At 45.1% G+C, this 22,804-nt stretch overlaps 1 protein-coding gene across 1 annotated transcript; it reads right to left on the bottom strand.

Moving 5' to 3' along the window:
• Nucleotides 1–333: 333 nt before the first annotated feature.
• On the bottom strand, nt 334–20,055 carry GOLGA1 (golgin A1). The gene is made up of 23 exons (XM_074846526.1): nt 19,976–20,055; nt 19,169–19,477; nt 17,335–17,425; nt 15,876–15,950; nt 15,299–15,396; nt 14,761–14,793; nt 13,905–14,033; nt 13,422–13,591; nt 12,904–13,015; nt 12,685–12,780; nt 12,341–12,466; nt 11,077–11,172; nt 10,569–10,664; nt 10,161–10,313; nt 9,845–9,940; nt 9,034–9,123; nt 7,770–7,872; nt 6,781–6,938; nt 6,144–6,305; nt 5,605–5,664; nt 4,625–4,795; nt 3,575–3,661; nt 334–2,744 (listed from the first exon to the last, which is right to left on the bottom strand). The coding sequence occupies exons 2-23, from the start codon at nt 19,301–19,303 to the stop codon at nt 2,664–2,666; spliced, it is 2,418 nt and encodes an 805-aa protein (XP_074702627.1). The 5' UTR covers nt 19,304–19,477; nt 19,976–20,055; the 3' UTR covers nt 334–2,663.
• Nucleotides 20,056–22,804: the final 2,749 nt, after the last annotated feature.

Genomic DNA, 22,804 nt, shown 5'->3' with positions numbered 1-22,804 from the left:
AGTCAAGAAAATAGTTCAGAACTTCCTTCTGAGCTCCCCTTGCTCTGGGCGTTCGGCAGCAGCTGGCCCTGCCGAGAGACACTTTGCAGAGGCAGAAGCACTCTGCCTCGTTCCTGGCAAAAATCCTGATGAGAAATCGGGCCTTAATTAGAGGGTGACACACCATTCTTAATTAGAGGGGTGACACACCATTCTTAATTAGAGGGGTGACACACCATTCTCCCCCGGGCAGAAAGTGGAGTTTGTTTCGTGCTTTAAAATTCTCTCGACTGTAAATAGCTCGAGCATCCCCCTGGAGAGAACCAGAACTATAAAGAGAGAGAAAGCAAGAGGAGGGGTTTGATCCAAAATGTATTGCACCACAAATTTCATAGTGTTTCATAATACAATCCATATTTACAGCATAGAAGAAATCCAATGGTCATAGAAAGGATTATGTATACCACTGTTCTTAGACGAGGGAAAGTGCATCAGCTTTTTAATATATGTATACACACCATTCTTGCTCTGACATCTAAAGAAAATTCAACACTTAAAAACTAGTTTTTGTGGTGAGTTGATCCTGTGTGAACTTTGGGATCTTAAACTGAAGTTGTGTTAGACTACATACTCACTAGGATTTGATTTTGTCACTCTGTTCAGGCTGCCTGTCCTGCTTTTCTTACTGTTCAGCAATAACCTTTCAAGCCAGGATCAGCATAAACCGATTAGTCATTCAGCAGGGTCAGCGTGAGGAGGGGAATCCTGTGCCCCGGCCTCGGGTCCCACAGAAATAGGCCAGGGCAAAGGGACAGCCTACAGGAAAAGACCTCGAAGAATAAAATCTTCCCAGAACCAACAGGGTTCTCCTGCCCGTGCTTGGTTTCAGTAGAGAAACAATTGATATAAATCTACTTTTTGATTGTTTGTTTTCATACAAGAGCGGAGTTGTGCTCTCCCCCCGGCCTCTCGATGCTGTCGTCGAGCGCCACGGATCAGGGTACTAAAGACTCTGGACAAGCTTCAGTGTACTAGGAAAACCAACAGGATTTTTTTAACTTCAAATAAATAAAGCCCAGCTCTAACCTGAGGGGCTGCAGCAGCTCCGACAGCCGCCAGGGGACCCTGGTCCTTACCCCGGCGTGAGGGGGCAGCTCCCGCGGCGCCCCCCGGCCTCGCTGCTGCCACCACCAGGCTCCTTCCGACCTGCAGCAACACAGCCACAAACCTCAACAGGGGCTGTGTCTCCACTAGAGCACAGGCTAAATTTTCTTGAGTATATTTAATAAAAGTATTGTTAGTAACACAAACCTCATTGTAAGAGAATTACCAGGAGTAGAGCCTGCTCATCGATCCCATACAAGTGTAGTTTTTTGAAAGCATGTCCCGTTTTTTTAAGAAGTCAGACTTGCTGCTGCTTCCTGTTTTCATCTAGATTTCACCGTGGTGTTAATAACTACGGGCAAAATTGTGCTTCCACTCTGTGAGGCAAGTGCCACCTTGGTCCCCTTTGCCTAAGGGGGAAGGAAAGCAAGCTGCTGGAACCAAGATTCATTCCTTAAGACTTGAGGTTTTTGGTTTTGAGGGTAAAATTCATGAGCAGCGTTTCTTTTACCATGTAGTTAGGAGGGAGTTAACAGCCCACTACATGTTCATAACAGTTTTTAAGCATCAGAATTTGTTAAGTACAGAAAACCACAACCAGAGAGGCAGATACTGGTTATGAAGATTCGTTGTTAGCAGACTTGGAAGAGAAAAATAAAAATCAAATTGTTTAGTACCAATATTCTTCACCCTTTGTCACTATTTTATTCTTTTTTAAATTAAAAGGTACTCTCAGTGTGCATTTACAATACCTGGAATTCAGCTTTAAAAATTTAAAATGGTTTACTACCCCGTCTTCCCAATGATAACAACCTATGGTACAGGCTAATAGATTAGTTTTAAAGGCGACTGAGTATTAGGTACTATAATTAAGACCATTTTAAATATTATTTTTCTTTAAGAAAAGTAAAATCAGACAACTCTAAAGTTGTGCTCTCAAATTAAATAATCATCAACATGCAGCCTTCAGGACTGCAGGCCAGGATATATGCACCTTAAATTACACAGTGATATGAAAAAACGTGAACTATTAGTTATGTCAGTATAACAAGGCAAGGCAGATTTCTTTTTTGGTTAAAGCTCCTGCTCCTGTTCTTTGAGAGGCTTTTCCAACTGTCAGAAACTCAAGGCAGTACTGCCAACATTTTCTTCCCCACTGCTTACTTTCCACGGCGAGACACGGAAGCTTTACTGGGCCCAGAGTTACTGAGCTCCGGCCCTCCCGGGCAGCAGCGGGGATCGCCACCGTACGCGACGGGGCGCGGGCGGGAGGGAGGGAGGGTGGGAGGGCGGGAGGGCGACGGTACCTTTGGTGCCAAGAAATGAGACCGGTGAGCACAAGGAGCCGCCTTCCACCAAGGACCATCAAGACCACGGTCCCCGAATCCAACCCAGAAGAGGCGTTTTTCCATTTGTAGTGAAAATTTCTCCTTGCACAGTATTAGTTTTGTAAACAGTGTCAAAAGTTCTTGTACAAAATACTGCAATGACAGTGATTAAGACACACCTGAATTAGTGTGTTCAGCGTTCTTTTCACAGAAAAAAGTGGCTAGATGCTGACTGCCCATTTCCAGGTTCCCTTAAGGCCACGGTGTCCTTGGGCTCGAGATAGACGGCCGGATGCTGCCTTTGGGAGATGGCTTTGACCCGAACCACGACATCTAGGACAGGAGAGCACAACACACATTATGTGAGGTTCACACTTCTGAGAAGCTGAAGATTTGAAAAAGAAAGAACACAGAACACGGGCATCTCCCCACCATTCAGTGGAAAGAACTGTGTATAGAACAGAAGGCTGCAGACCAGACTGAAGAAGGGAAGGCAGCGCCATACAACCAAATCTGGAAGAGCAAGCACCCGTTTCCCACAAGTGAAGATTACACTTAGAGATATCCCTTTAAAATAATTACAGACTACACATCCACAGCCACTTAAACACAGCACCTTTAGTCAATCTAGTATTAAACTGTTCCCTGAACAAGACGCTCAGGAAGTCTCCCTGAGCTGCTCACCCCCTGAGCGCGCGCGCCCGGCGCCCTGAGCGGGCAGGGATGGACACGGGACCTGCAGGGAGCCGGGGCAGTGGTCGTGGGCTGGGGGGGTGGCCGGGGGCGTGCAGGGCTCTGGGGCAGCCGAGAGAAGCAGATGTAGGTGTTGAAGCCCAACGTCAAACGACAAACCAAGAATTCAGCTTCCTGCCTTTGAACACCCGACTGTACCCCAGCAAGGAGCTCCCAGCTTCCCTCCACAGGGGGTCTGCTGGGCAAAACTGCTGTTACTCCTTCTCTAAAGCACTGGAAAGTTGCTGCTTCCCTCACTGAAACGGACGATTTCCGATATGTGATTAGCTAATGTTTTAATAATAAATTACATTTATTATTGTAGCTAACATTTGGAAAAAGATACTTTTCATGATCTCCCAGCATCTAAGAATTTTCATTCCATCTGCTGGGAGTCCTGTTAGAGCCTACGAGTGGAACAGAACCCTTACCTTGTACTCCAAAGTTTCTTTAAGCATGTTTTCTTCCTCTTGTGAGAAATTCAGTAACACAGAAACAGCTTTAATTAGATGGAATGCCTGAAAGAAACCACAGTATTTTGTTGCCTGTGACGCTCTCAGGCTCTACATTCTGGACTACGGCGCAGCAGTTTTTCTGTAGGTTTGGTCACAGACTTTTTAGTCACAACTGCGAAGAGCAGACCAGCAGCCTTCCGATATCCCCACTTCCAATAGACTAGGAGGGCCTGTATCTTATTTCTTCTGTTTGTGTTTCCTGGCTTTCTGTTCTTTAACATTGGTTTGCATATTTGGGGGAAAGAAGACAGATGGGGAGCCTAGTTAGTGAGAACAGAGCAGCAGCTTGGCTCCTGTGGCATCCTAGTTTTTTTAAGCTTTGAGAAGTTGATCAAACCAGACTGTAGGCAGGAACGAATCATGCTGTCTTAAATACACACTGAAGTACATTAACTCTACAGTACTACTACTCTAAAGGGGGCACACAGTTCGGAGTTAGTAAAGGAGTCAAGCACTCAGGACACCGTGGAGTTGCACAATCATTTCTTGATCTTACCCAGCGACTTGCAATTAAGCAAAGTATTTTGTTGGTGTGACTTTTTTACCTTTGTCTTTCTTGACACAATGTGGAGAACATGAAGGAGCTCCAAATGCACAAGGAATTACCCCCTACAGACCAACAGCAGGTGGTTTCTTGGGGTTTTTTTGCTTTCTTAAATGTACAACCACTCCACTCTAATTACACACTCCACACGCTTTTTAGAGTAGTGCAGAGGGAATCTCTTTTAGCTCGAGATCTTTACTTCCAGACATAACTACCTCTTAAAAATTCACATTTCCCTTTCACGTAGTTCATAATAATCCGTACTTCCAAACATTATCACTGATTGCTATTTTGCTTCATTGTGCTCAACAACTGTTTAAGTGTAAAAGTATGGAATTGGCATAGAAGTGTCCTTAGCAGGTAACAGGTGGCAGTTTCTAGAGAAAGAGACTTAGAAAGGAAAGGCCAGTGTACATCTTTACCTCAGATTCCCGGCAGGACATGAATTTTAGTACAACATGTTTAAGGTATTCAAAGTTTATCTCCCTGGAGTCATTTAAATCAGAGTTGTTTGTGACAGTCACAGAAGCATTAGGCACTTCAGAATTTGCTTTTTCACGTACTTCAGGTACCTCACTGTCAGGCCTTATTTTCTAGAAAAAGAAAAAGAGAAATACATTGTAGATTCTGTCTGCTCGACACCGGGAGAGGATCCGGGCCCAAGCTATCGAACACGGGGGGCTTGTATCCACCGGGTGGGTACAGCCTGGGCACCCCCAGGACAAGCTGCTCATCCTTCACGGGATCACAGCAGAGTGTCCTCCCCTCTCCCCAGGCTCCAGGACAGAAGCCAGCTGCTGTCAGCGTTATGTGTACATTACCCAAACCAGCACGAAATTGGCTCCATGGTAGAAACTATCACCTGATCGTTTTCTTTTACCACTAATCTGCTCTGGGCCTGTCAGACATGGGCTTTCTCCAAAACAGTTGTGAGCTCAGAACAAAAATAACAATTTTAAAACCTCTGCTGTTTTTTTTTTTTTTTAAATAGAAGAATTTTTTCTTGGAGAGGGATTAAAGGGGAGCTTTCCCTGAGGCAGACATCGCTCCCATGGTAAAACAACTGAATGCAGCTAAGTAGCAATCAAACCTCAGTTGTTCACTCTGCAGAAATGTATTAAACGCCCCAGATTACCAAACACAGGTCTTCTGTGGCTAAAATTCTCCATTGCAAGGGCTGAGTGGTGATGGCTACCTGTCACACCATCCACTCAATAAATGATCCAGAATAACGTACTTCCTTAATTTAAGGGTTTACCAATCTGCCTGCAAACACAAGGAAACTGCAGACATTCCTAGTAAAAAAAATACGCTCTAGCTAGCAGCTGAGATTTTGGAATGAGTAGTGCAAGTAACTGTCAGTAAACACCAGCTGAAGAGACTGAAAAACCATAACCCTTACCAGCTCTTTCTGGAGGGTTTTCTTGAGTTCTGTCATTCTTTGCTGTAGCTGCTTTATCACCTGGAAGCACAGCAAAGGACAGAGTTAACGCAGTGGTCACTGTCAGGACACAGCTGACCCGCAGGTATCTGGAAAAGTCCATGACAAACAAGTGTGAAGAATGAAGCAATCAGCTCTGCTGAAGCCCCCCAACACCTTGACTTTCCAGCTGCACACACCGCAGGCTGTGACAGGACACCTGGGCTTGCACGGGACAGCACACAAGGGCTCGGCAGGAAAACTGTAAGCTGTACCATTGGGCGCATCTTTCCTCCAAAATAGATGATTCCTACAATTCTGGCTGCAGTTTTTATCTGCTGTTGCTAGATCCTTCTGCAATCCAGAGAAAAATGAATTTACTCACAGAACACTGGATTCAGATTGGATCTGCCATTTCGGTAAGCCTGGCCTCTTCAGGCTGCAGCATGGGCAGCACCAATTATTCAGTTTCATAATTAAAAGGGGAAAGACTAACAGCTGTTTCTGCTGTTTCAGCTCACCTTGTTTTTCTCAGCAATTTGCTGTTCCAGCTCTCTGTTATCCTTCTGGAGTTGAATGACGTCTGCAGCTGCCACCTCCCCATTCTGTTCCACCACGCGGGTTTCCAGAGAACGGGAGTGCTTGTTGTTCAAGGCTCTCATTGATTCCTCTAGCTCTGAAACCTATAAAAATGAAAAGAGTGGATTGGAGAGATATCACAACATTTACAGTCTGTGAACACCCCCCAGGGAGAAAGCCAGACTTCTTCTGGGTTGTTTTTTGGGGGGGTGGTGGTTGCTTTCTTAAACCAGAAAGCAGTAGTGGCCACCCAGCTGGCTACATCCCTCATTGCCCTCGTTGTTGCTTCTGGGTCTCACTGGATTCATAATGGTTCTTCTCAAGGTGTTTTATGAGTTAAATAAAATAGGGGTTTTCTTTCCTAAACCAGTCACAGATCTGACAGGAAACAGCTTTCTTTCGGAAGACAGGGAACAACAAATAGTGGTGGTGTCCAGGGCTGGTGTTGCAGTCACGAGCAGGTTGCCCAGGTGAACAGCTCCAGCAGCCACTGCCGGGCGTGACGGAGCCGGGGGGCTCCTGCACACCCGCTCATCTCCCTGACGAGTCCCAACAGATCAGATTTGCAACCGCACTCACATTTTTCTCGTGTTCCCTGGCCAAGAGGCACTCCTGGATCTGCAACTTCAACTCATCAACTTCTTTCCTTGCCATTTCTTCTTTCTCCACGGCTCGGCTGTTACTTGCCTCTACGTCAGCCCGCAGCTGGCGCATCTGCAGCAACACAGCTTCGTGATCTGAGGAGGGAGAGACCTGCTTAGATCAGTCCACTGAACCAAAGGGCAGCTTAATTGTTTTTCTTAAACAAAGCAAGTTACAGTGACAGTAAATCCCGACCCTTTTTGTCTTGCTCTGTCTTTACAGACAGACAGACAATGCAATTTAAGCCACCCAAGCTCAGGTGCACGTTTTTGCAAAGGAGCAGCCTAATTGAAACTCAGGGTGATTCTAATACTTAATTATCAATTAGCCCTGCTCCTAAAGACCCCCATCAAAAGTCTGTGTGGCTTGTGCTGGGACTGCACAGGCACACCTGGGGCTGAGCTGCGAGCACAAATGGCTACTGGCACATGGCTAGCTGGCCCAAAAGGTACTGGCCCAAAAGGCTACAGGCACATGGGCAGCCAATGGAACGGTGCAGCACAAGACTCCAGCTTTGCTCCCTTCCTAAATAATGGCAAGACACAAGACAGACAGGGTGGGGTCAGGAACTGACCGAAGACAACTGCACTTCATGTTTTAGTGTGACTGTGGAGTATCGGTTTGATGAAGTAGCAGCTTTTGATCTGTACCATTTATTTCATGTTTTGCACAGAAGAATAATTTACAAAAAGAACAGCGAGATTTGTTATTTTATGGTGTATAAACATAAGACTTTGATTTAAAAAATTAGTTTTGTTTTTAAGGATGCAGTAGAGACTGTCCAATTGTTACTGAAGGATACAAGATTCTGACAATTCTAATAGATTAAACAGGGAAGAGAAATCTAGAATTACTACAATCTATCAGAGCTGGAGACTGTACTTAGATAAAGCTCTCTGGGATACAGTAGGCTCATTCGGTCTAACCTTGACTGAGTTGGTTTAGTTCTTCCTTCTGTTTTAGAAGCATGTCACGTTTTTCATCAATCAGCTGGTCTTTTTCCTTTACTAAGGAAGCCAGATGTGAAACCTTCAAAGCAGGCAAGCAAACAAACAGAAGTCATTAAAGATATAAAAATAGAAAAGGGCACTGCAAGATTTCAACATACCTTAGAGGTTCAGAATTAATTTTTTTTTATGGGAAGGACAGGAGGAGAATTCTTGTATCAGTGACAAAGGCGGGGGCTGGTGCCTACAACTGGCCTGAGCTCCACACTCGCCATTACACCACCTTGACAAAGTGGTTTGTGCAGTGTTACCGTCACGCGTCTGTGATCTCTCCAGAGACTCACAGGAGGAATCGCCTCTGCAAGGCCCAGCTCCTTAGGAAGCACCGAGGTCAGCGAGCTGCAGGAGCTCCAACACTCCCCTGTGCCACCGACACCCCCCCAGTGACCTGCAGGTGGCAGCTGTGCAACAGCCACCCCCGGAACCACAGACCACCAACACCCTCCCATTGACAGCACCACCAGGCAAGGTCTGCAGCAGACCCAGAAGAATAAAGAAACCAAAAGATGGGACTAAATTCAGTCAGACTTGCTCAGTTGGCAGTTCCCAGCTCAAGCAAACACGAGCTCGGATTACCCACCACAACCATTTTTAATAAGAGAAAACAAGACTACCTAGAATTTACATTTGGTTGCTGGATACAACCTCCTCCCTACGAGGCGATTTACGATTTCACAGCTGCTGTGCTTCAGAGGGACACAGCTGTGACAGAAGCCTGGCGAAGGACAACAACAGGACAAACAGGTTTCTTTAAAACAAACTGCAGCTGGTTCAGGCCGGCCGGCCACAGGGACTACACACCATCTTAAAGGGCTCTGAAATACCAGTCACCTTCACGCCGAGCTGCTGCCTCGTCTTCCCCTCACCTGTTCATATTGAATTTCCAAGCCCTGCTATAACTCTTAAGCCTACAAACTTATGAACATCCCAAACTTTGCAGTCAGCAGCATTTTACACTCTTCCAGTGGAGTAACTCGCCGCGGTTGGTTACATCCCTGTGCAGGTATTTACACAGACACCCTGAAACTTCAGGTTTACCAAGGCAACCACTGCTGCCTTGCACGCTGAGGATGTGATTCTGATTACTGTTCCTGACTGTTATGATAATTAAATCCAAACGCAGTCTGGTCTGTGCAAGGTGGGGAGCACCGAAATATATTTTAGACTGTCAGTATTAACCAACCTGCTGCTGTAATTCCTCTCTCTGTTTTCGTGCTTCTTCCAACGCTTTGGCAATTTCAACACTGACAGTCTCTCTGCTGCTCAATTCACTCTGCAAACCCAAAGTAATTCAGAGGTTACTTGAGACAACTAAAATCAGGTCAGTCTCTCATCTTTAAACCCAAATCTATTGGCATGGAATATATGGGTGTTCTGACACACCATGATTTACACTTCCAAATGAGAGTTACTGTTGTGTTTTACTGCTGCTGTCTGCACATGTAGGAGCCACACAGAACTGATGTAAGAGGCCAAACATATCCAATGCTTAAAAGGTCTTTTAGCTTGAAGTCTGTATTACAAAGAAGTAGCTCCTCCCCACAGCTGATCTTTATTCCAATTGTGCGTCCAAGAGCAGCTACAGAAAAAACTTTCAATGATCTAAAATTACAGTCAAAAGACTGAATATAAGATGTAAATACCTGACCAACTTAAGTTTTTAACTTTTGTTTCGAATGCTATGAGTGGAATTTGATGTTGAACTATTCTATTCATTACTGCTAACAGGATTTAAGAGCTCTTCATGCCTGACAATACAGGAACGTGTTATTTCTGCCTGATTTAGGCAGACCCAAGCATTCTGTTTCAGAAAGGATCAGCCATCTGTAATGCTCCTCAAACGCGTTTCTGCTGAGGACCAAAGAGCATTTCCAGCTGTAGGTTCATGCAACCTGAACGTGTCTCTGAGCACTGAGAGTGCAACACCCTCTGCTGTTAACTGTTTCCCAAAGCTGCTGCTGCATTTAACCATCACTAACCAGAGAAGCCCTTACCTTTAGCCTGTTTAATTCAGACTCTTGTTTTTTTAAAGAGCTCTCATACTCTTCTCTGCTTCCATTGAGATTTTCATTTTCCTTTTCCAACTGGCTCTGTAAAATAAAGATTGCTTAAATACTAAGAAAAATTTATTCTAGTGCTTTGTTTAAACAATTAAACACATCAAATGCTTTGTTCCTATTTAGTTTCTCAACATATGAAATCTTCTAACGCTAGGAGTGCTGCATAAGAACATTCAGACAAGGTCTGCAAGCCACGTTAAAATCATTTTGTGAAGACTCACATGGCCCCCTGAACAGTTTCTGTACTTACGATCTTGTGCTGAGTAGCTGTTTTATCAAATTCCCAAGCTGCTTCCAGAGCAGCAATTTGAGACTCCAGCCCAGTAACTTTCTGATCGTACTGATGTTTCTCACTTAAAATCTGTTGCTGCAGTTTACTTCTTTCATCCTCTAGATCAGTCTGCTTAAGAGAAATAAGAACACTACATTAATAAAATGGCATTTTGAAGCTCTGACAAGAATCGGACACCATTCCATGAGACACATGCTCCAACTGAAGCAACACTATTCCTTGGGCAGCAGCGTCCCGTACTCACAGACAGACACCAGCTGAGGAGACAAACAGCAAGAACACACTTGAGTAAGGAACAAGCACAGAGAAGTGAGTGTCTCTGGAGATGCTGAAGGCTGAGCTGGTCCCACCATGCTGGATACTCACCAACTTCTGGATCTTCAGATCCTGCTCAGCAGCTGCTTCTTCGCTCTTTTTCAATGCTTCTGTTGCAATCTGTAGTTTTTGTTCCAGTTTTTTATTCTAAAATACAACCACACATTAAATTCCTTATCCATTGGCATCTACATTATCAGAAAAAATGTACAGAATGGGGGATGACCCAGTAAGGTACGTTAAACCCACACGACCACAGAGAGACTGCCTACTTGACACATGCTGCTTTTAAGAACTCTTCACCACACCACTACCCCAGCAGTGCTGCACTTCAGCTATTTGTTTCTTAGGATACGCACGAAATCCCCAACTCCATAACCCTCAGGCCCTTCTCCAGCACCAAAGGCGGGGAGGTGACCAGAGACATTGATCGATCAGACTAAATGTGAGATGCAGTCTCACCTCTGGCTGAGAGCACAAGTGCAGTGAGGGGAGGAGGTACAGGGCATAAAGAGGCTGGGAACAGAGGGAATTTGTAGTGAAATAAGAAAATACTTGCCTGTGTTTCCAACTGGTTCACAGCCTCAGTGTGATGTGTTCTGTCTGTTAGGACCTGCTGCCTGGTTTCATCCAGTTTCTGCTCTAGAGTAGCTTTCTGAAGATTACATTCAGATGAGGAACAGGAGGAAGGATGGACAAAGAGATAAGGTGGGGGTTTTAAATGAAGATTTTTCTTGTTATTTCATTAAGGTCAAACTAAAATGGAACAGTTATTTTGATGTGCAATACAGCTCTGCTCTTGGGAACCAGCAAGTTTGCTGGTACTGCACAGGGTCTCCATGGATCATGCTGCCCTGGGGGTGACATCATTAATATTAAGAACAGGACGTTCACTGGCATCCTATCATGATCCAGGTGTAAACTCTGATCAGCAGCTAGGTCATAATTTTCTAACCCAGGCCAAGTTTAAGGGATTAAAAAAAATTTTTTTTTGCAAAGCTTAACTTCTCCTGCATCACAGCAAACACAAAAAGAAGGAAAAACATTCGCTACTTATGTTAGTTACTTTCCAAAACGTTTTAGTACCCCTACACGGACTTTAAACTGGCTCGAATTTACTAAGCCAAGTTTTTTTATCATAGCAACATGGAGTTGATGTGTCTTGTAGGCGGGCCTGACCAAGGAAGAGCATACCTGCCCTTGTCTCCCCAAGACCCAGCTGGGCAAACACTGCCCCAAGCCCATTCTGAACAGGAGCATCAGTGCTTGAGAAAGAGATCAAGAAGAAATGAGAGATGGGGCATTAACCAAAGCAAAGTTCTTTCGGTTTTCAGCTGTTTCTCAACACTTCTGAGGCTCAAGCTGTCAATATACAACACTCTGTTTGTACACTTGTGTGCAAAACCAGTTCCCCTCCCTGTCCCAATGCTCTGCAAGTCATGCCAACAGAACACGAAGAACAGGAACAAGTGTTCACTGCTCTCTGTAAAGATTAACCAGTAAAACTTTCAAGCTGTTCTACCTCCTGTGGGGATGTTAAAAAGCTGCTTTTTTGCTTCCAAGCAGCCAGATGCGTTGCCTAAACAGACAATGCAGAAAGGCCAGTAGAGACATCAGTGCCATAGTGACATGAACAGGCTCAACGCAGTCACCGCACAACCCTGCCCAGCACAGACCACGTGCCAGCACACACTGACGGCACAAACGTGCCTGCATCACACCACCATACATTCTTTCCATGTGTGAGAAGCAAAGTATGTCCTAAAAAAAAAAAAATAAAATCTAAGATTGCACTTTTAAGCAGTCTACAAACGTGTAGTTACCTCTTTGAGTAGCTCCTGAACATGTTCATCCCCTGAAAGATTTCTTTCTAGCTTTTTTTCCAAGGAAGACACTTTTTCCTGCAGTTGTTCAGTAAGTTTATTTCTCTCAGCAAATTCAAAAGTCATCTGTGAGAACAAGAAATCACAGAATCTTTTTTTGTAGCGAAGCTTTCAGCTAATCCATTGTGGTTTGACTATCAGAAGTGTCATTAGAAAAGTCTTATTTGAAAAGACAATATGATCCTAAAACACTTTCTACACACAACATTTCAAACTCTTCAGTGCATTACCCAAATGTACACCTTTACACCAGCCAATAGCAGATGCATCTGAAAACACTTAACCTTTTGCTTGTGTTGTTCATATTCCACCTTCAGAGATTCATGCTCCACCTGTAACACTTCCAGTCTCTTCTCACAACCAGAACCAGCAACTCGCGCCTAAAAATTTTGAGAAATTACTTGCTTTGAAACTTCAATTTCCAAAACCACGTAACTGATATGTAATCTAACTTCTGCAGACAAGACATTCTTTGAATCAAATCTCACTTAACTGAAACTTACGTTTTGCAAGTCTACAGAAAGCTGCTGAATGACAGTTTGTAGCTCCTGTTCTCTTAACTCCAGAGCAGTGATCTTGTTTTCTGCATTTGTCTCAGCTGTCATTAGTTCATCTCTTCACAGAAAGAGAATAAAAAAAGGTGACACGCTGTTCCGGAAAAATAATCTTTAGCAGATAATTCCGCTGCTCATGAAAATGGACTAAGCAACACCAAGATTTTCTTGTCCTAAACCCAGTCACTGCTTGATTATACATTTTCAAAAAAAAAAAAAAAAGTAACAGTTAAGCATTCAAACTATGAAAAAAAGAAATCATAACAAGCTTGCAAAGCCCTACACAAGTACTACTTTAATTGGCTTGACAAGACATATAAACTTGGCATTCACATCCACATTGGCATTCCAGAAGCAATTACTCAGCCACCTCACCACATATACAAACTCTCCCAAAAAGACAGAGCTGGGCATGAAGTAAAGTGACGGGGAACTGCCCCCCCCCGCTCCTCATCAAACACCCGTACCTCTGTGCCTCCAGCTCCAAGCACCGCTGCTGCAGCTCCCCAAGATCCCTCCTCAGGCCCGATGACTCCTTGGTGGCGTCCTGGAGCACCTCTTTAGTGCGGGTTAGCTCTCGACTGCACACCTCTAGCTCCTGCTCTGTTTTGCTCAGAGATTCTTCCTTTTTCAAAAGCTGCATATTAGAACGTTATCTTTAACAATACAGACGACCCGGTAATACTGATAAAGCCTTCTCATTGAAACTTGTCTTTCTGATGAAGTTATGAGCTGAATTAAATGGGATAATAAATAACTCCCACAAAAGTCACTGTGGAAATGAACTATGTAACACTGTAGGCGTGTACCTACTGTTAGGATTTTGACACTGACCAAGACTGTATACAAGCATAAAGGCTAAAAAAATTACTGCAGAGCCACCACTAACTTGACATTCTGACAGAAATTTTAGGAAAGAAAAAAAGTAGTTTAAAATAATAAATTCTTACCATGTGTTTAACTTTGGCGATTTCCTGCTGTTGAAAGCCCTCCAGCTCATCAATTTCATCTCTTTTTTGAAAAAGGTTCAAACTCTGCTCCCTTATTTCTCGTAACTGTGTTTCAAGTATTTTTTTTTCCTGATAAATCAACAGAAACAAAAGGAATCCAAGAATATCTGTATGCTCATTGCAAATCAATAGGAGTGTCTTGCAGCTATAAGGCTCTCTGATGGTGCTACATGCAGAACTAGAAAAACTCTTCCACATTCATGTCACAGTAGGCAATGTGGAGCAAATCACTGAACTTCAAAAATCTCAAAAAAAAAAATCCATATTCATTACAATGCAGCCAATGATCACCTAACGGAACTTTCAAAAACAGAGAGCAAGTGGTAGCATGTTTAATGTCTTCATAATCAGAGATACTTTAAAAGAGACTAAGTGAAACAGCTGAACAACTACAAGACTGAAATCCTGTATTAAAAAAATCCCTACCACATAGTTTCATTTATTTTATGAAGCTGATGACCTACTGCAAGACCTCAGACGAAGTCACTACCTCCTCCTGCATCCCAGCTGCCTCCTCTGTAACAAAAGAAACTATTGTTCCACCTTACAGAAGTACATCTTTCTCATCACAACCCGTCATTCTCTACTTCCCCACTGAAAAATAATTCCAGAAATATCTCCTGAAGCATTGGGGCTGGTAACAAAAGCAAATGTTTGGCCTCTCCCACTGAACAAAGATCAAATAATAAAAAGGGCTGAACAGAGTTGAGCTGTAAGAAGTGTGCAGGCTGGTGTTTACAAATACACAGACAGACATGTTAAAAAAAAAAAAAAAAGCCAACCAAAGTTTAATTACCTTTTCAACATGACCCAGTTTTTCCATCCACTCCTGAACAAGAAAGGAGAAAAAAATCAAAATCAATTTGTAGACCTTCAAGGACAGCAATTATGGTAAAAAAAAATAATATTGTATTGTTAACAGAGACACTAAATTGTCGTAATGATTAAAAAATAATCAGCAAAAGAAAAGTAACAGCTAGTGTTTTAATATATAAAGGCTGAGGAATCATTTACTGAATACATAAGCTTTATGCAAGTAAAATGAAATAGAAGTGACAGCAGGTCTGCTGCAGTTGAACCTTAGCAAACACAAGTGCAAGCTTTACCTTTCATTAGAAATCGCTGTGGGCTCTTTTTAAAAGCAGTCAGAACAACGACAAGTCCTACACCATTTCTGGCATTTGAGCTCCACACTGCCTTCCTTCCTCAAGGCTGGCGTGCTACGCACACACAGTGCTGAACAGCTATTTTATTTAATGGCCGCACCTGCTTAAACCATCAAGGTCATGCCCTCAGATCCCCACAGTCAAAAGTTGAGTTCTTCAAGCTCTTACCTGGTCCTTTTTTTCTAAGGCCAAAGCCATTCCTTCAGCCATCTTGGCTCGACTGGCCTGGTGAGCTTCATTCTGCTCCTGAAACTTCCTCATGGAGGCTATCAACAGAGAATCACCAGCTATATTAAAAACTCATCTTTCGAAACTGCTTCTCAATTTTCTCTAAGTTATTTATAACTTTAAAGAGCAGCTTCTGCAAGTAATTAGCCCCATCTTGACTCTCCAGCACTAACGCTGTGCCACTTCTTACCTCACACCTGCTTGCACACTGGACAAATGCCAGAAATAACAGAAGATACAAATACTGTTCCTTCCTGCGTTATAACAAAGGTCTCTCCTGCATGTTAGCCCCAAATTTGGCAAAAGGAGTACAACAACTACTTTGTTCAACAGCCAACACACTACTGCTGCTTTTTAAGCTGTAAATAAGGAAAAGAACTTGTGTTCTAAGTCTTCATCACCGAGAGGTGCACAGTTTGAAAGGAAATGATTAAAACACCCGTACATCAAACCCGTTTCCTTCCAACCGTAACAATTTTCAACTTAAAAACCAAAAAGGAAAAAGAGAAGTACGTACAATCCTGATGCTTTTCTAATGCATTTTCAAGCTTCTCTTTTATCTTCTGCAAGTTTCGGATCTGATCAGCATAATCTTGTGTGAGGAGGGAGAGGCACAGACCAGGAATAAACAGACATTGGGGAAGGAAATTTTTATAAAAAAAAAAAAAAAGAAAAAAAAAGAAAAAAGGATGAGTGGAAAACGACAATGATTTTCTCAATCAGAAAATCATTCCTGCTGAGGAAAACTTGGGTGACCACAACAATGAACACAAGCAAATAGTTCTGCACTGACCCTTGGGAAAATGGTTGGTACAAACAGGAGGACCTGGCCTGGGTGTGCCAGTCACAAAGACGGGCAGTTCCGGAGCCTGCAGAACTATCCCCACTTTGACCTCACTCAGGAACAGCAACCTAATTAACCGAGGTGTCTCTCGCTGGGGGCGCGAGGATGGGGCAGTTCACAGCCACCTGCACCCTCGATCCACGCTGCTCGCTGCTCCAGCCACGCAGCGCCTCCGAGGCCGAGCTCCCGCTGGCCTGACGGCCTGGCTCCCTCGCCCCGCCGTGCCAGCCGAGCAGAAGTGACACGGCAGGCAGGTACAAAAAGCCAAAACAGAATCCACATGCACCTTGGAGAAGTTTATACACAACGGAAAGGAGGAATTCCTTGCTGATTAGGCTGCTTGCACGAGTCTCTCAATACTTAGAGCTTTCCTCTCGCGCACCAAAGCCCCAACCAGCACTTTTAAGTTTACCTTACACAAACACGTGAACACTTTACCCCTTCAAATCACAATGTGAAATCATCTCTGAATCCTATATTTTCTTGACTGAACAGGAGCCTGGTAAGTCTCCAGAATAAATTAAAATAATCCTGAGCTGACTATAACCTTTCCTTATTTTCCAAGGCCGCCTGTGAGCTTTGGGAAGCAGCAGCGTAACACTTTAGCCTATTCTGATCCACTCCACACGACAGGGATGGAGAGCAGGGTCAGAGCAGAGCCCTTACTACAGCTTTACAGAACAAGGTGTATCTTAGAAAGAAAAAAACCCTGAAGACTGTTTTATGTTGAATCCTTTGCTTTTTCTTCATTGCAAAGTTCACTTCTTTAAGGACAGCAGTGTGTTACTGGCAACATCAGAAAGCTCAGACCCTAAGAGAAACAAACCATTACGTACACAGAATAAGTAAAATGAAAGTGGGGAAAGACACTATTTGAAGCATGGGGACAGAAAGCTATCCCAGCTGTTCAAACGAATCACATAAAATGTGTCATGAAATCAGCAGAAAAGTCAGTCATGTTTATAAAAAAACAGTTATATTGGATGCTACCTAGATGACAATCAACGGGTTCTTACAAACCAATTTTCAAAAAAAACCATAAACCCACGTATTTTTAATAAATTAAAACACTTAAATTCAAAGGAAAATATGTTCTAAAGTAATAGGGTTTTATATGTATCAAGACACCTACCAGACAGCTTGACCTCCAGTTTTCGTATTTGTTCATTTCTTCTGAACAACTGGGATGAAAGATCCTCTCTAGAGCTGCTTCCATCAGAAGCCTTGGTAGAAAAACAACACTCGCATAACTTATAAAATTCAGAAAAACGTGATCCTGCCATATACTAACTCTATGATAATAAACACTATCTCACTTTGGAATAATGCTTCAGTTTTTCACATAAAAGGGAATGTTGTACTAGCACAGCAGAATGTGTAAAAAACGCTGAAGAAGAAAAACAGTAAGGGCTTAAATAGTCAGCTCTGCCACGCTGGCCTGTGCCATGAACACAACGCTTTTACAGGAAGCTCCAGCTGAAAACGATTTGTTCAAAACGGTCACTGAGGAGATGACAAAATAGAACGACTAAGGAGGGGGAAATCGGGCTCTGCAGTACAGGGTTCAGGATGGGTCAAAGCGAAAGTCTTTTGAAAAACTAAGTAGAAAAGAAACAGGAACGCTCTTCACATGGGACGAGCTCGCTTAAGCCCCGGCGCAGTAGTCTGTCCACGCAAAATCCACTGCATAACTGACTTAGGAGGCTCTCTGGGGCTTTTGGCTCATAAAAATCAATATTAAGATCAGTTAAATGAATATTGCTAAAACAACTAATTCTCAGAGGTTTTCTGAGAACTACTCAAGAATTCAGCTACCATCAATATTTGTTCTCTAAACTCGCAAGACAGTAAATGAAATGTCTACATGAGAATTTGTTAGGTGGAGAAAAATTTCAGAAATACACAAGACTAATAGATTTCCATTGTAAAACGTATTTAAACATTAGGGGTTCCAACTTTCTGCTTAAGAGAACCGGAATTTCAGCTGAGCTTCAGAAAAAATGAGTTAGAACTCAACTGTGTAAATAACTTCTCCATTTTGCAGACAGCAAAACAAAACAACGAAGCGACTTGCTGCAAGACAGCGGGTGCTGTGGGCTCCAACGGCGGTGTGACACTGTGTCTTAATCCAGGTTTTCAAAAATATGATAGCCATCAAGGGGCAGTGGTGCCGGAGCATTACAGGGTTTCACTTAACCCATACGCTCCTGGAATTATACCGCTTGCTTAAGCAACACGTTATAATGAAAGAGAGTTTAAACCAGACATTGGAGGAACCGTGATCGTTTTGAGCGCAACAAGACTGCTCAGACGTACTGGGCAGTGACATAAACAACACGCTCGAGTAGGAGGAGTACCTGGAGGACAAGAGGTAAACGCAGGTCTGCAGCAAGAGGACAGCTAACCAGCTGGCTTTCCTGCTGCTTCAGTAATTAATTTCACAAATAGGCATCTTAGATGGTACTACAGCTTCAGTCAATATTTTACATCTGTTTAACAGTGTTCTGTATTGAGATAGCTTTGTAACCCATATTTACACGGGAATATAAGCCTCCTGGTAACTACTACAGTTAACACACAAACATTTTCTCTTCAGTATTCCTCCCTGTGAGGGTGGGGGAGGCCCTGGCACAGGTTGCCCAGAGAAGCTGTGGCTGCCCCCTCCCTGGAAGGGTTCAAGGCCAGGTTGGACGGGGCTTTGGGCAACCTGGGCTAGTGGAAGGTGTCCCTGCCCACGGCAGGGGGGTGGAACTGGAACTGGATAGGCTTTAAGGTCCCTTCCAACCCAAACCATCCTGTGATTTAAGTTTATTCAAGCTAATGATTCATGTATGCATTAAGATGTACCCCTGCAAGGACACCACAATACATATTCAGCTCATACACCAGAGTTAAAGGGGTTGTCTGTAAAGCCATAAGAGAAACGCTGTAAGAGAAATCAAAGCTCAAAGCGAGGTGTGACTTACGAAGTCGTCTCCAGAGTCTGCTCCCACGGAGGTGATCGACTCCTTGCTGACAGACCTGGGTATCCTGGCGGCTCCTCCTGGTCTGGGAGCAATAGCTGCCTCTTCTGCGATCTTCTTCTTCAATTTCGCAAACATTTTACTGCTCTAGGGCACTGAAATATCCAGGTACTCTGAATGCCACCACCTCCAATATATTTAATACACTGACACTCTGTTTAAAGCTTCCAGATGCTGAGATTTAATTTTGTGCCTCATCCACTGTTTTATTGCATTTCTAGTTCCATTACAGCCTTCGTAGCCTAACAGTACCTGCAAGTTAAAGACATATGGTTTCCACACTAAAAATTTCTACCCGTATTGAACATTTAAAGATAACTCAACGCTTTTTAATATCACACCCGTTATAAAACGCTCAGAGAGTCACCCAGAGCATAACCCTTTTAAAAAAAAAAAGCCTCAAACCAACCCAAACCGCGACAGCGTTCAGCGGCACGGCAGGGCCCCGCCGGGAGGGGCAGCGGCCGGGGCCGGCGCCCGTTGCGGGCGCCGTGGGCAGGGCGGCGGGGGGTGTCTCCGCAGCCCGGCCCGCACCCAACAGCGAGGACAGTTCGCGGCCGGTCCGTCCCCGGCGGGTCGCTCGGTCGGTCCCCGCCAGGCCGGTCCGCGGCGGCGGCTGCCCTGAGGCGGTCGGGGACTCGCCGCCGCTCCCCCGCGGCCCCCGGCCGAGCGCTGCGGCCCGGCCCGTCCCCGCCGCCCTCCGCGGTTCCCCGGCCCAGCCCCGGCCCGTCCCGCCGGGCCCCCCCTCACCGCCCATGGCCCGGCCCGGCGCCGCCGCTCCCCTGGCGCCGCTGACCCGGAAGTGCCGCGCAGCCGGAAGCGGCGGTGCCGCCGCGCAGGCGCAGTCGGGTGGGCCCGGCCCCGCTCCCCCCGCCCCTCCCGCCGCCAACCCCCGGACCGGACCAGCCGCCTCGTTACAAGCATTTGCCACAGTTTATTAATTGCAAACTCCTTCAACAGGGCCGGAAGGGTAAAGTAGTTCTGACAACAGCCAAGGAATACACGGAGGAATGGGGGGGGGGGGGGGGGGCAGCAGCAGAGGCCTCCGCGGGGCCTGGAGCCGCCGTCGGCCCGGCCCGGCCCGGCCCCCCCCGCCAGGGGAACAACAAACGGCTCGTACACAACAAAACCGGAGGGAGACCGGGGAAGCGAGCGGCCGCCGACGGGAACAGAAGCGTACAGAAATCTGCGCGAAAGTCACGGGAAAAGGCAGCGGGGAGCGGGCCCGGCCGGGCGGGTGCTGCTCCTGATGCGAACCGAGGGGGAAGGGGCGAGGGCTGAAGCGGAGTAAGAGCAGTTCGCGATTTCATCGTGGCTTTTACTTTCCCCCGAAATTTCTAGCAGGAATACAAACATACTTCTTTCCTCCCAAAGACACCGACAACAATGGCAGAATAGGTTCTGGTATTACATTGCTTTGGCGAGGTACAGATCCCTTGCAAAAAAAAAAAAAGTCTATTTGCTCCAAAAAAAGTTTATTTATATACCTCTATATATTTTAAGTAAAATATCTGTTCTTACCAAAATACGATATACAGGCACATGGCTGTAAAATAACTTTAAACCAATTCACTATAAAATTACTTTTGGTAATAAATAATCTGATTCGCAGAGGCTCAACGCTCCTTTTACCCCCGCGGCTGGACGGAGCCACAGCTCCTCTCTGCATTTCCAGGACGCCTCCCCCTCTCCCCCCTGCCTTCCCCTTGTCCTTCCCGCTGAGCCCGGGGCCAGGGCAGAAGCAACTTGTGCTTTTTAGCCTGCATGAGGCAGAATCCTGCTCCCAACACGTCACTTACAGCTGAGAAGTGATAATAAACACGTGCCACGAGAAATCTGCGAAGTCAATGGGGCAGATACTCACAAGAGGCTTTTATTCTTGAAGGAGCAGCTGCTGCTTCTGGATATGGTGCGACCTGCACTGCTCAGGGGCTCCTTTGGGCCAGCGAGTGGCACTGAAGTCTACTCTCAGTGAAACCAGGATCTTTAAGAGCAGAACATCTATGTGTGCATCTGGCACATTAATAAGTCAACAGGAATTCAGAGACGCTCCTTAATCCCCCAAAAGATCTGTCAAATTCAGAAATCTTGAACTAAATCTCCTCTGTCTTGGCAGAGTAATGGTTTGGAGGGGAGGAAAAAAAAAAAAGTGGTTTACTTTCACTCTTAAATACAAAGCAGATACATGTGTCTGATGCGTTCCTCCTCTGCTCTGCCTGTGGACATCCAGATCTTCAAAGCACTTGCGATACATTTGGTCACAGAAACAGTATTGCTCTAAAAGTCAAAGATAGTAAAAATGCAAGAGAGCCACCTCAGGAATGTACAGTCTCTGCTCTGGAGATCTTCGTCCCTGTCCTCTGCGCCAGTGTCCCTCACAGGGTGGCTGGCTGCCCCCAGTCTAATGTTACCGACTGGCACAGAGCAGTTTTCAGCTCTGTAGATCAGATCTTTTCCCTTTTTGTAAGATTCCTCTTGCTGTTAGTGCCTGCAGAGCTGCCTCAGGCCCAGGAGCAGCAGCAGCCGCCAGCTCCCGACACCGAGCAGCCGCTTAACATGGGACGGGCTCCGCCACTGCTATCACTGGTGAGCTGTAGTCAGAACAGTTACTGAGGAACCTAACATAGATAAAACTTTTGCAAAAGCCTCAAGACGAAAAAAGTTGTTCAGACAGATTCTAAGCTTTTTAGCTTTCAGGAAAAAGCAGACTTGAAGCACAGCATGGAGTCACAGCACAAGGCGGCAGGGCAGGGGTGGTGCTTCACAACAGCACGGCAGGGATGGATCTTGGAGCAGGACTTTCATCCCGTCCTTAGAGGACAAGCCTGACCAGAGCCACTGAAGTTGTAGCTTTTGAAGATGATTATTTGAAACCTAATTTCCTGTCCCCCCACTCCTCTATTTCCTATGAGCCTTAAAAGACATCTCTGCACATCTCCCTGGGGAAGAGCCTTGAGGGGTTTAGTAAGTCCCGACTTGACAGATATTATTCTCATGAACTACACAAACAAACCGTCCGGACACTTCTCACGAAAACACTCCAGGGAGCAAGTCTGGTTTGCACAGCTTGGAGAAGTTAGTGCTCCATTTAGCTTGTGCATGAAGCAAAATGACACATCGCATCCTGAGAGTAATTAAAACCCAGAGCATTAAGGACTCATAACCCTGTATTCCCCCATCATTGTTATTTTGAGAAGTCAAAGGGGAAAGAACAAAAGGCAACAGCAGTAACTTGGCCAGTTGGAACAGGAGCACAAACAGAGGTGCCTGCTGTGGGAGCAGGATTCACCTGGACATCCCGCGTGCAGGAGGTGGGGAGCTGGGCAGAAGTCATCCAGTGAGGACGCGTTCACCCCAGCTCCTACAGAATTTACCCCTTTAATTCAGTATTGCCCAGTGGTGGCAAGTCTACTCCGCTAACACAAGCAGTAAAGATATATGAAGAAAGGGAGAGCGAGACAAGAGGGAAGGCATTAGGCCTGAGAAGAAAGGATTTGTTCTCTTCTCACTTAAAAATGGTTCAGTCTTTGCTTCGCTTCCACACTGAGGACTGCTAGATACATTAACCAGATTTTTCTT

The sequence above is a fragment of the Strix aluco genome, chromosome 20, assembly GCF_031877795.1.
Source record: "Strix aluco isolate bStrAlu1 chromosome 20, bStrAlu1.hap1, whole genome shotgun sequence".
Classification (NCBI taxonomy): domain Eukaryota; kingdom Metazoa; phylum Chordata; class Aves; order Strigiformes; family Strigidae; genus Strix; species Strix aluco.
The sequence above is the reverse complement of the archived record's forward strand: the minus strand, read 5'-3'. Positions and strand labels throughout refer to the sequence as shown.

What these genes read in the sequence shown, in the direction of transcription:
- GOLGA1 (XM_074846526.1), bottom strand. Translation starts at nt 19,303, where the DNA reads ATGTTTGCGAAATTGAAGAAGAAGATCGCAGAAGAGGCAGCTATTGCT. An exon ending in CCTTAGAAAAAAAGGACCAG is followed by an intron (nt 14,794 to 15,298) that starts GTAAGAGCTTGA and finishes TTTCTTGTTCAG; the next exon opens with GAGTGGATGGAAAAACTGGG. An exon ending in TGTCCTGCCGGGAATCTGAG is followed by an intron (nt 3,662 to 4,624) that starts GTAAAGATGTAC and finishes GGTTTCTTTCAG; the next exon opens with GCATTCCATCTAATTAAAGC.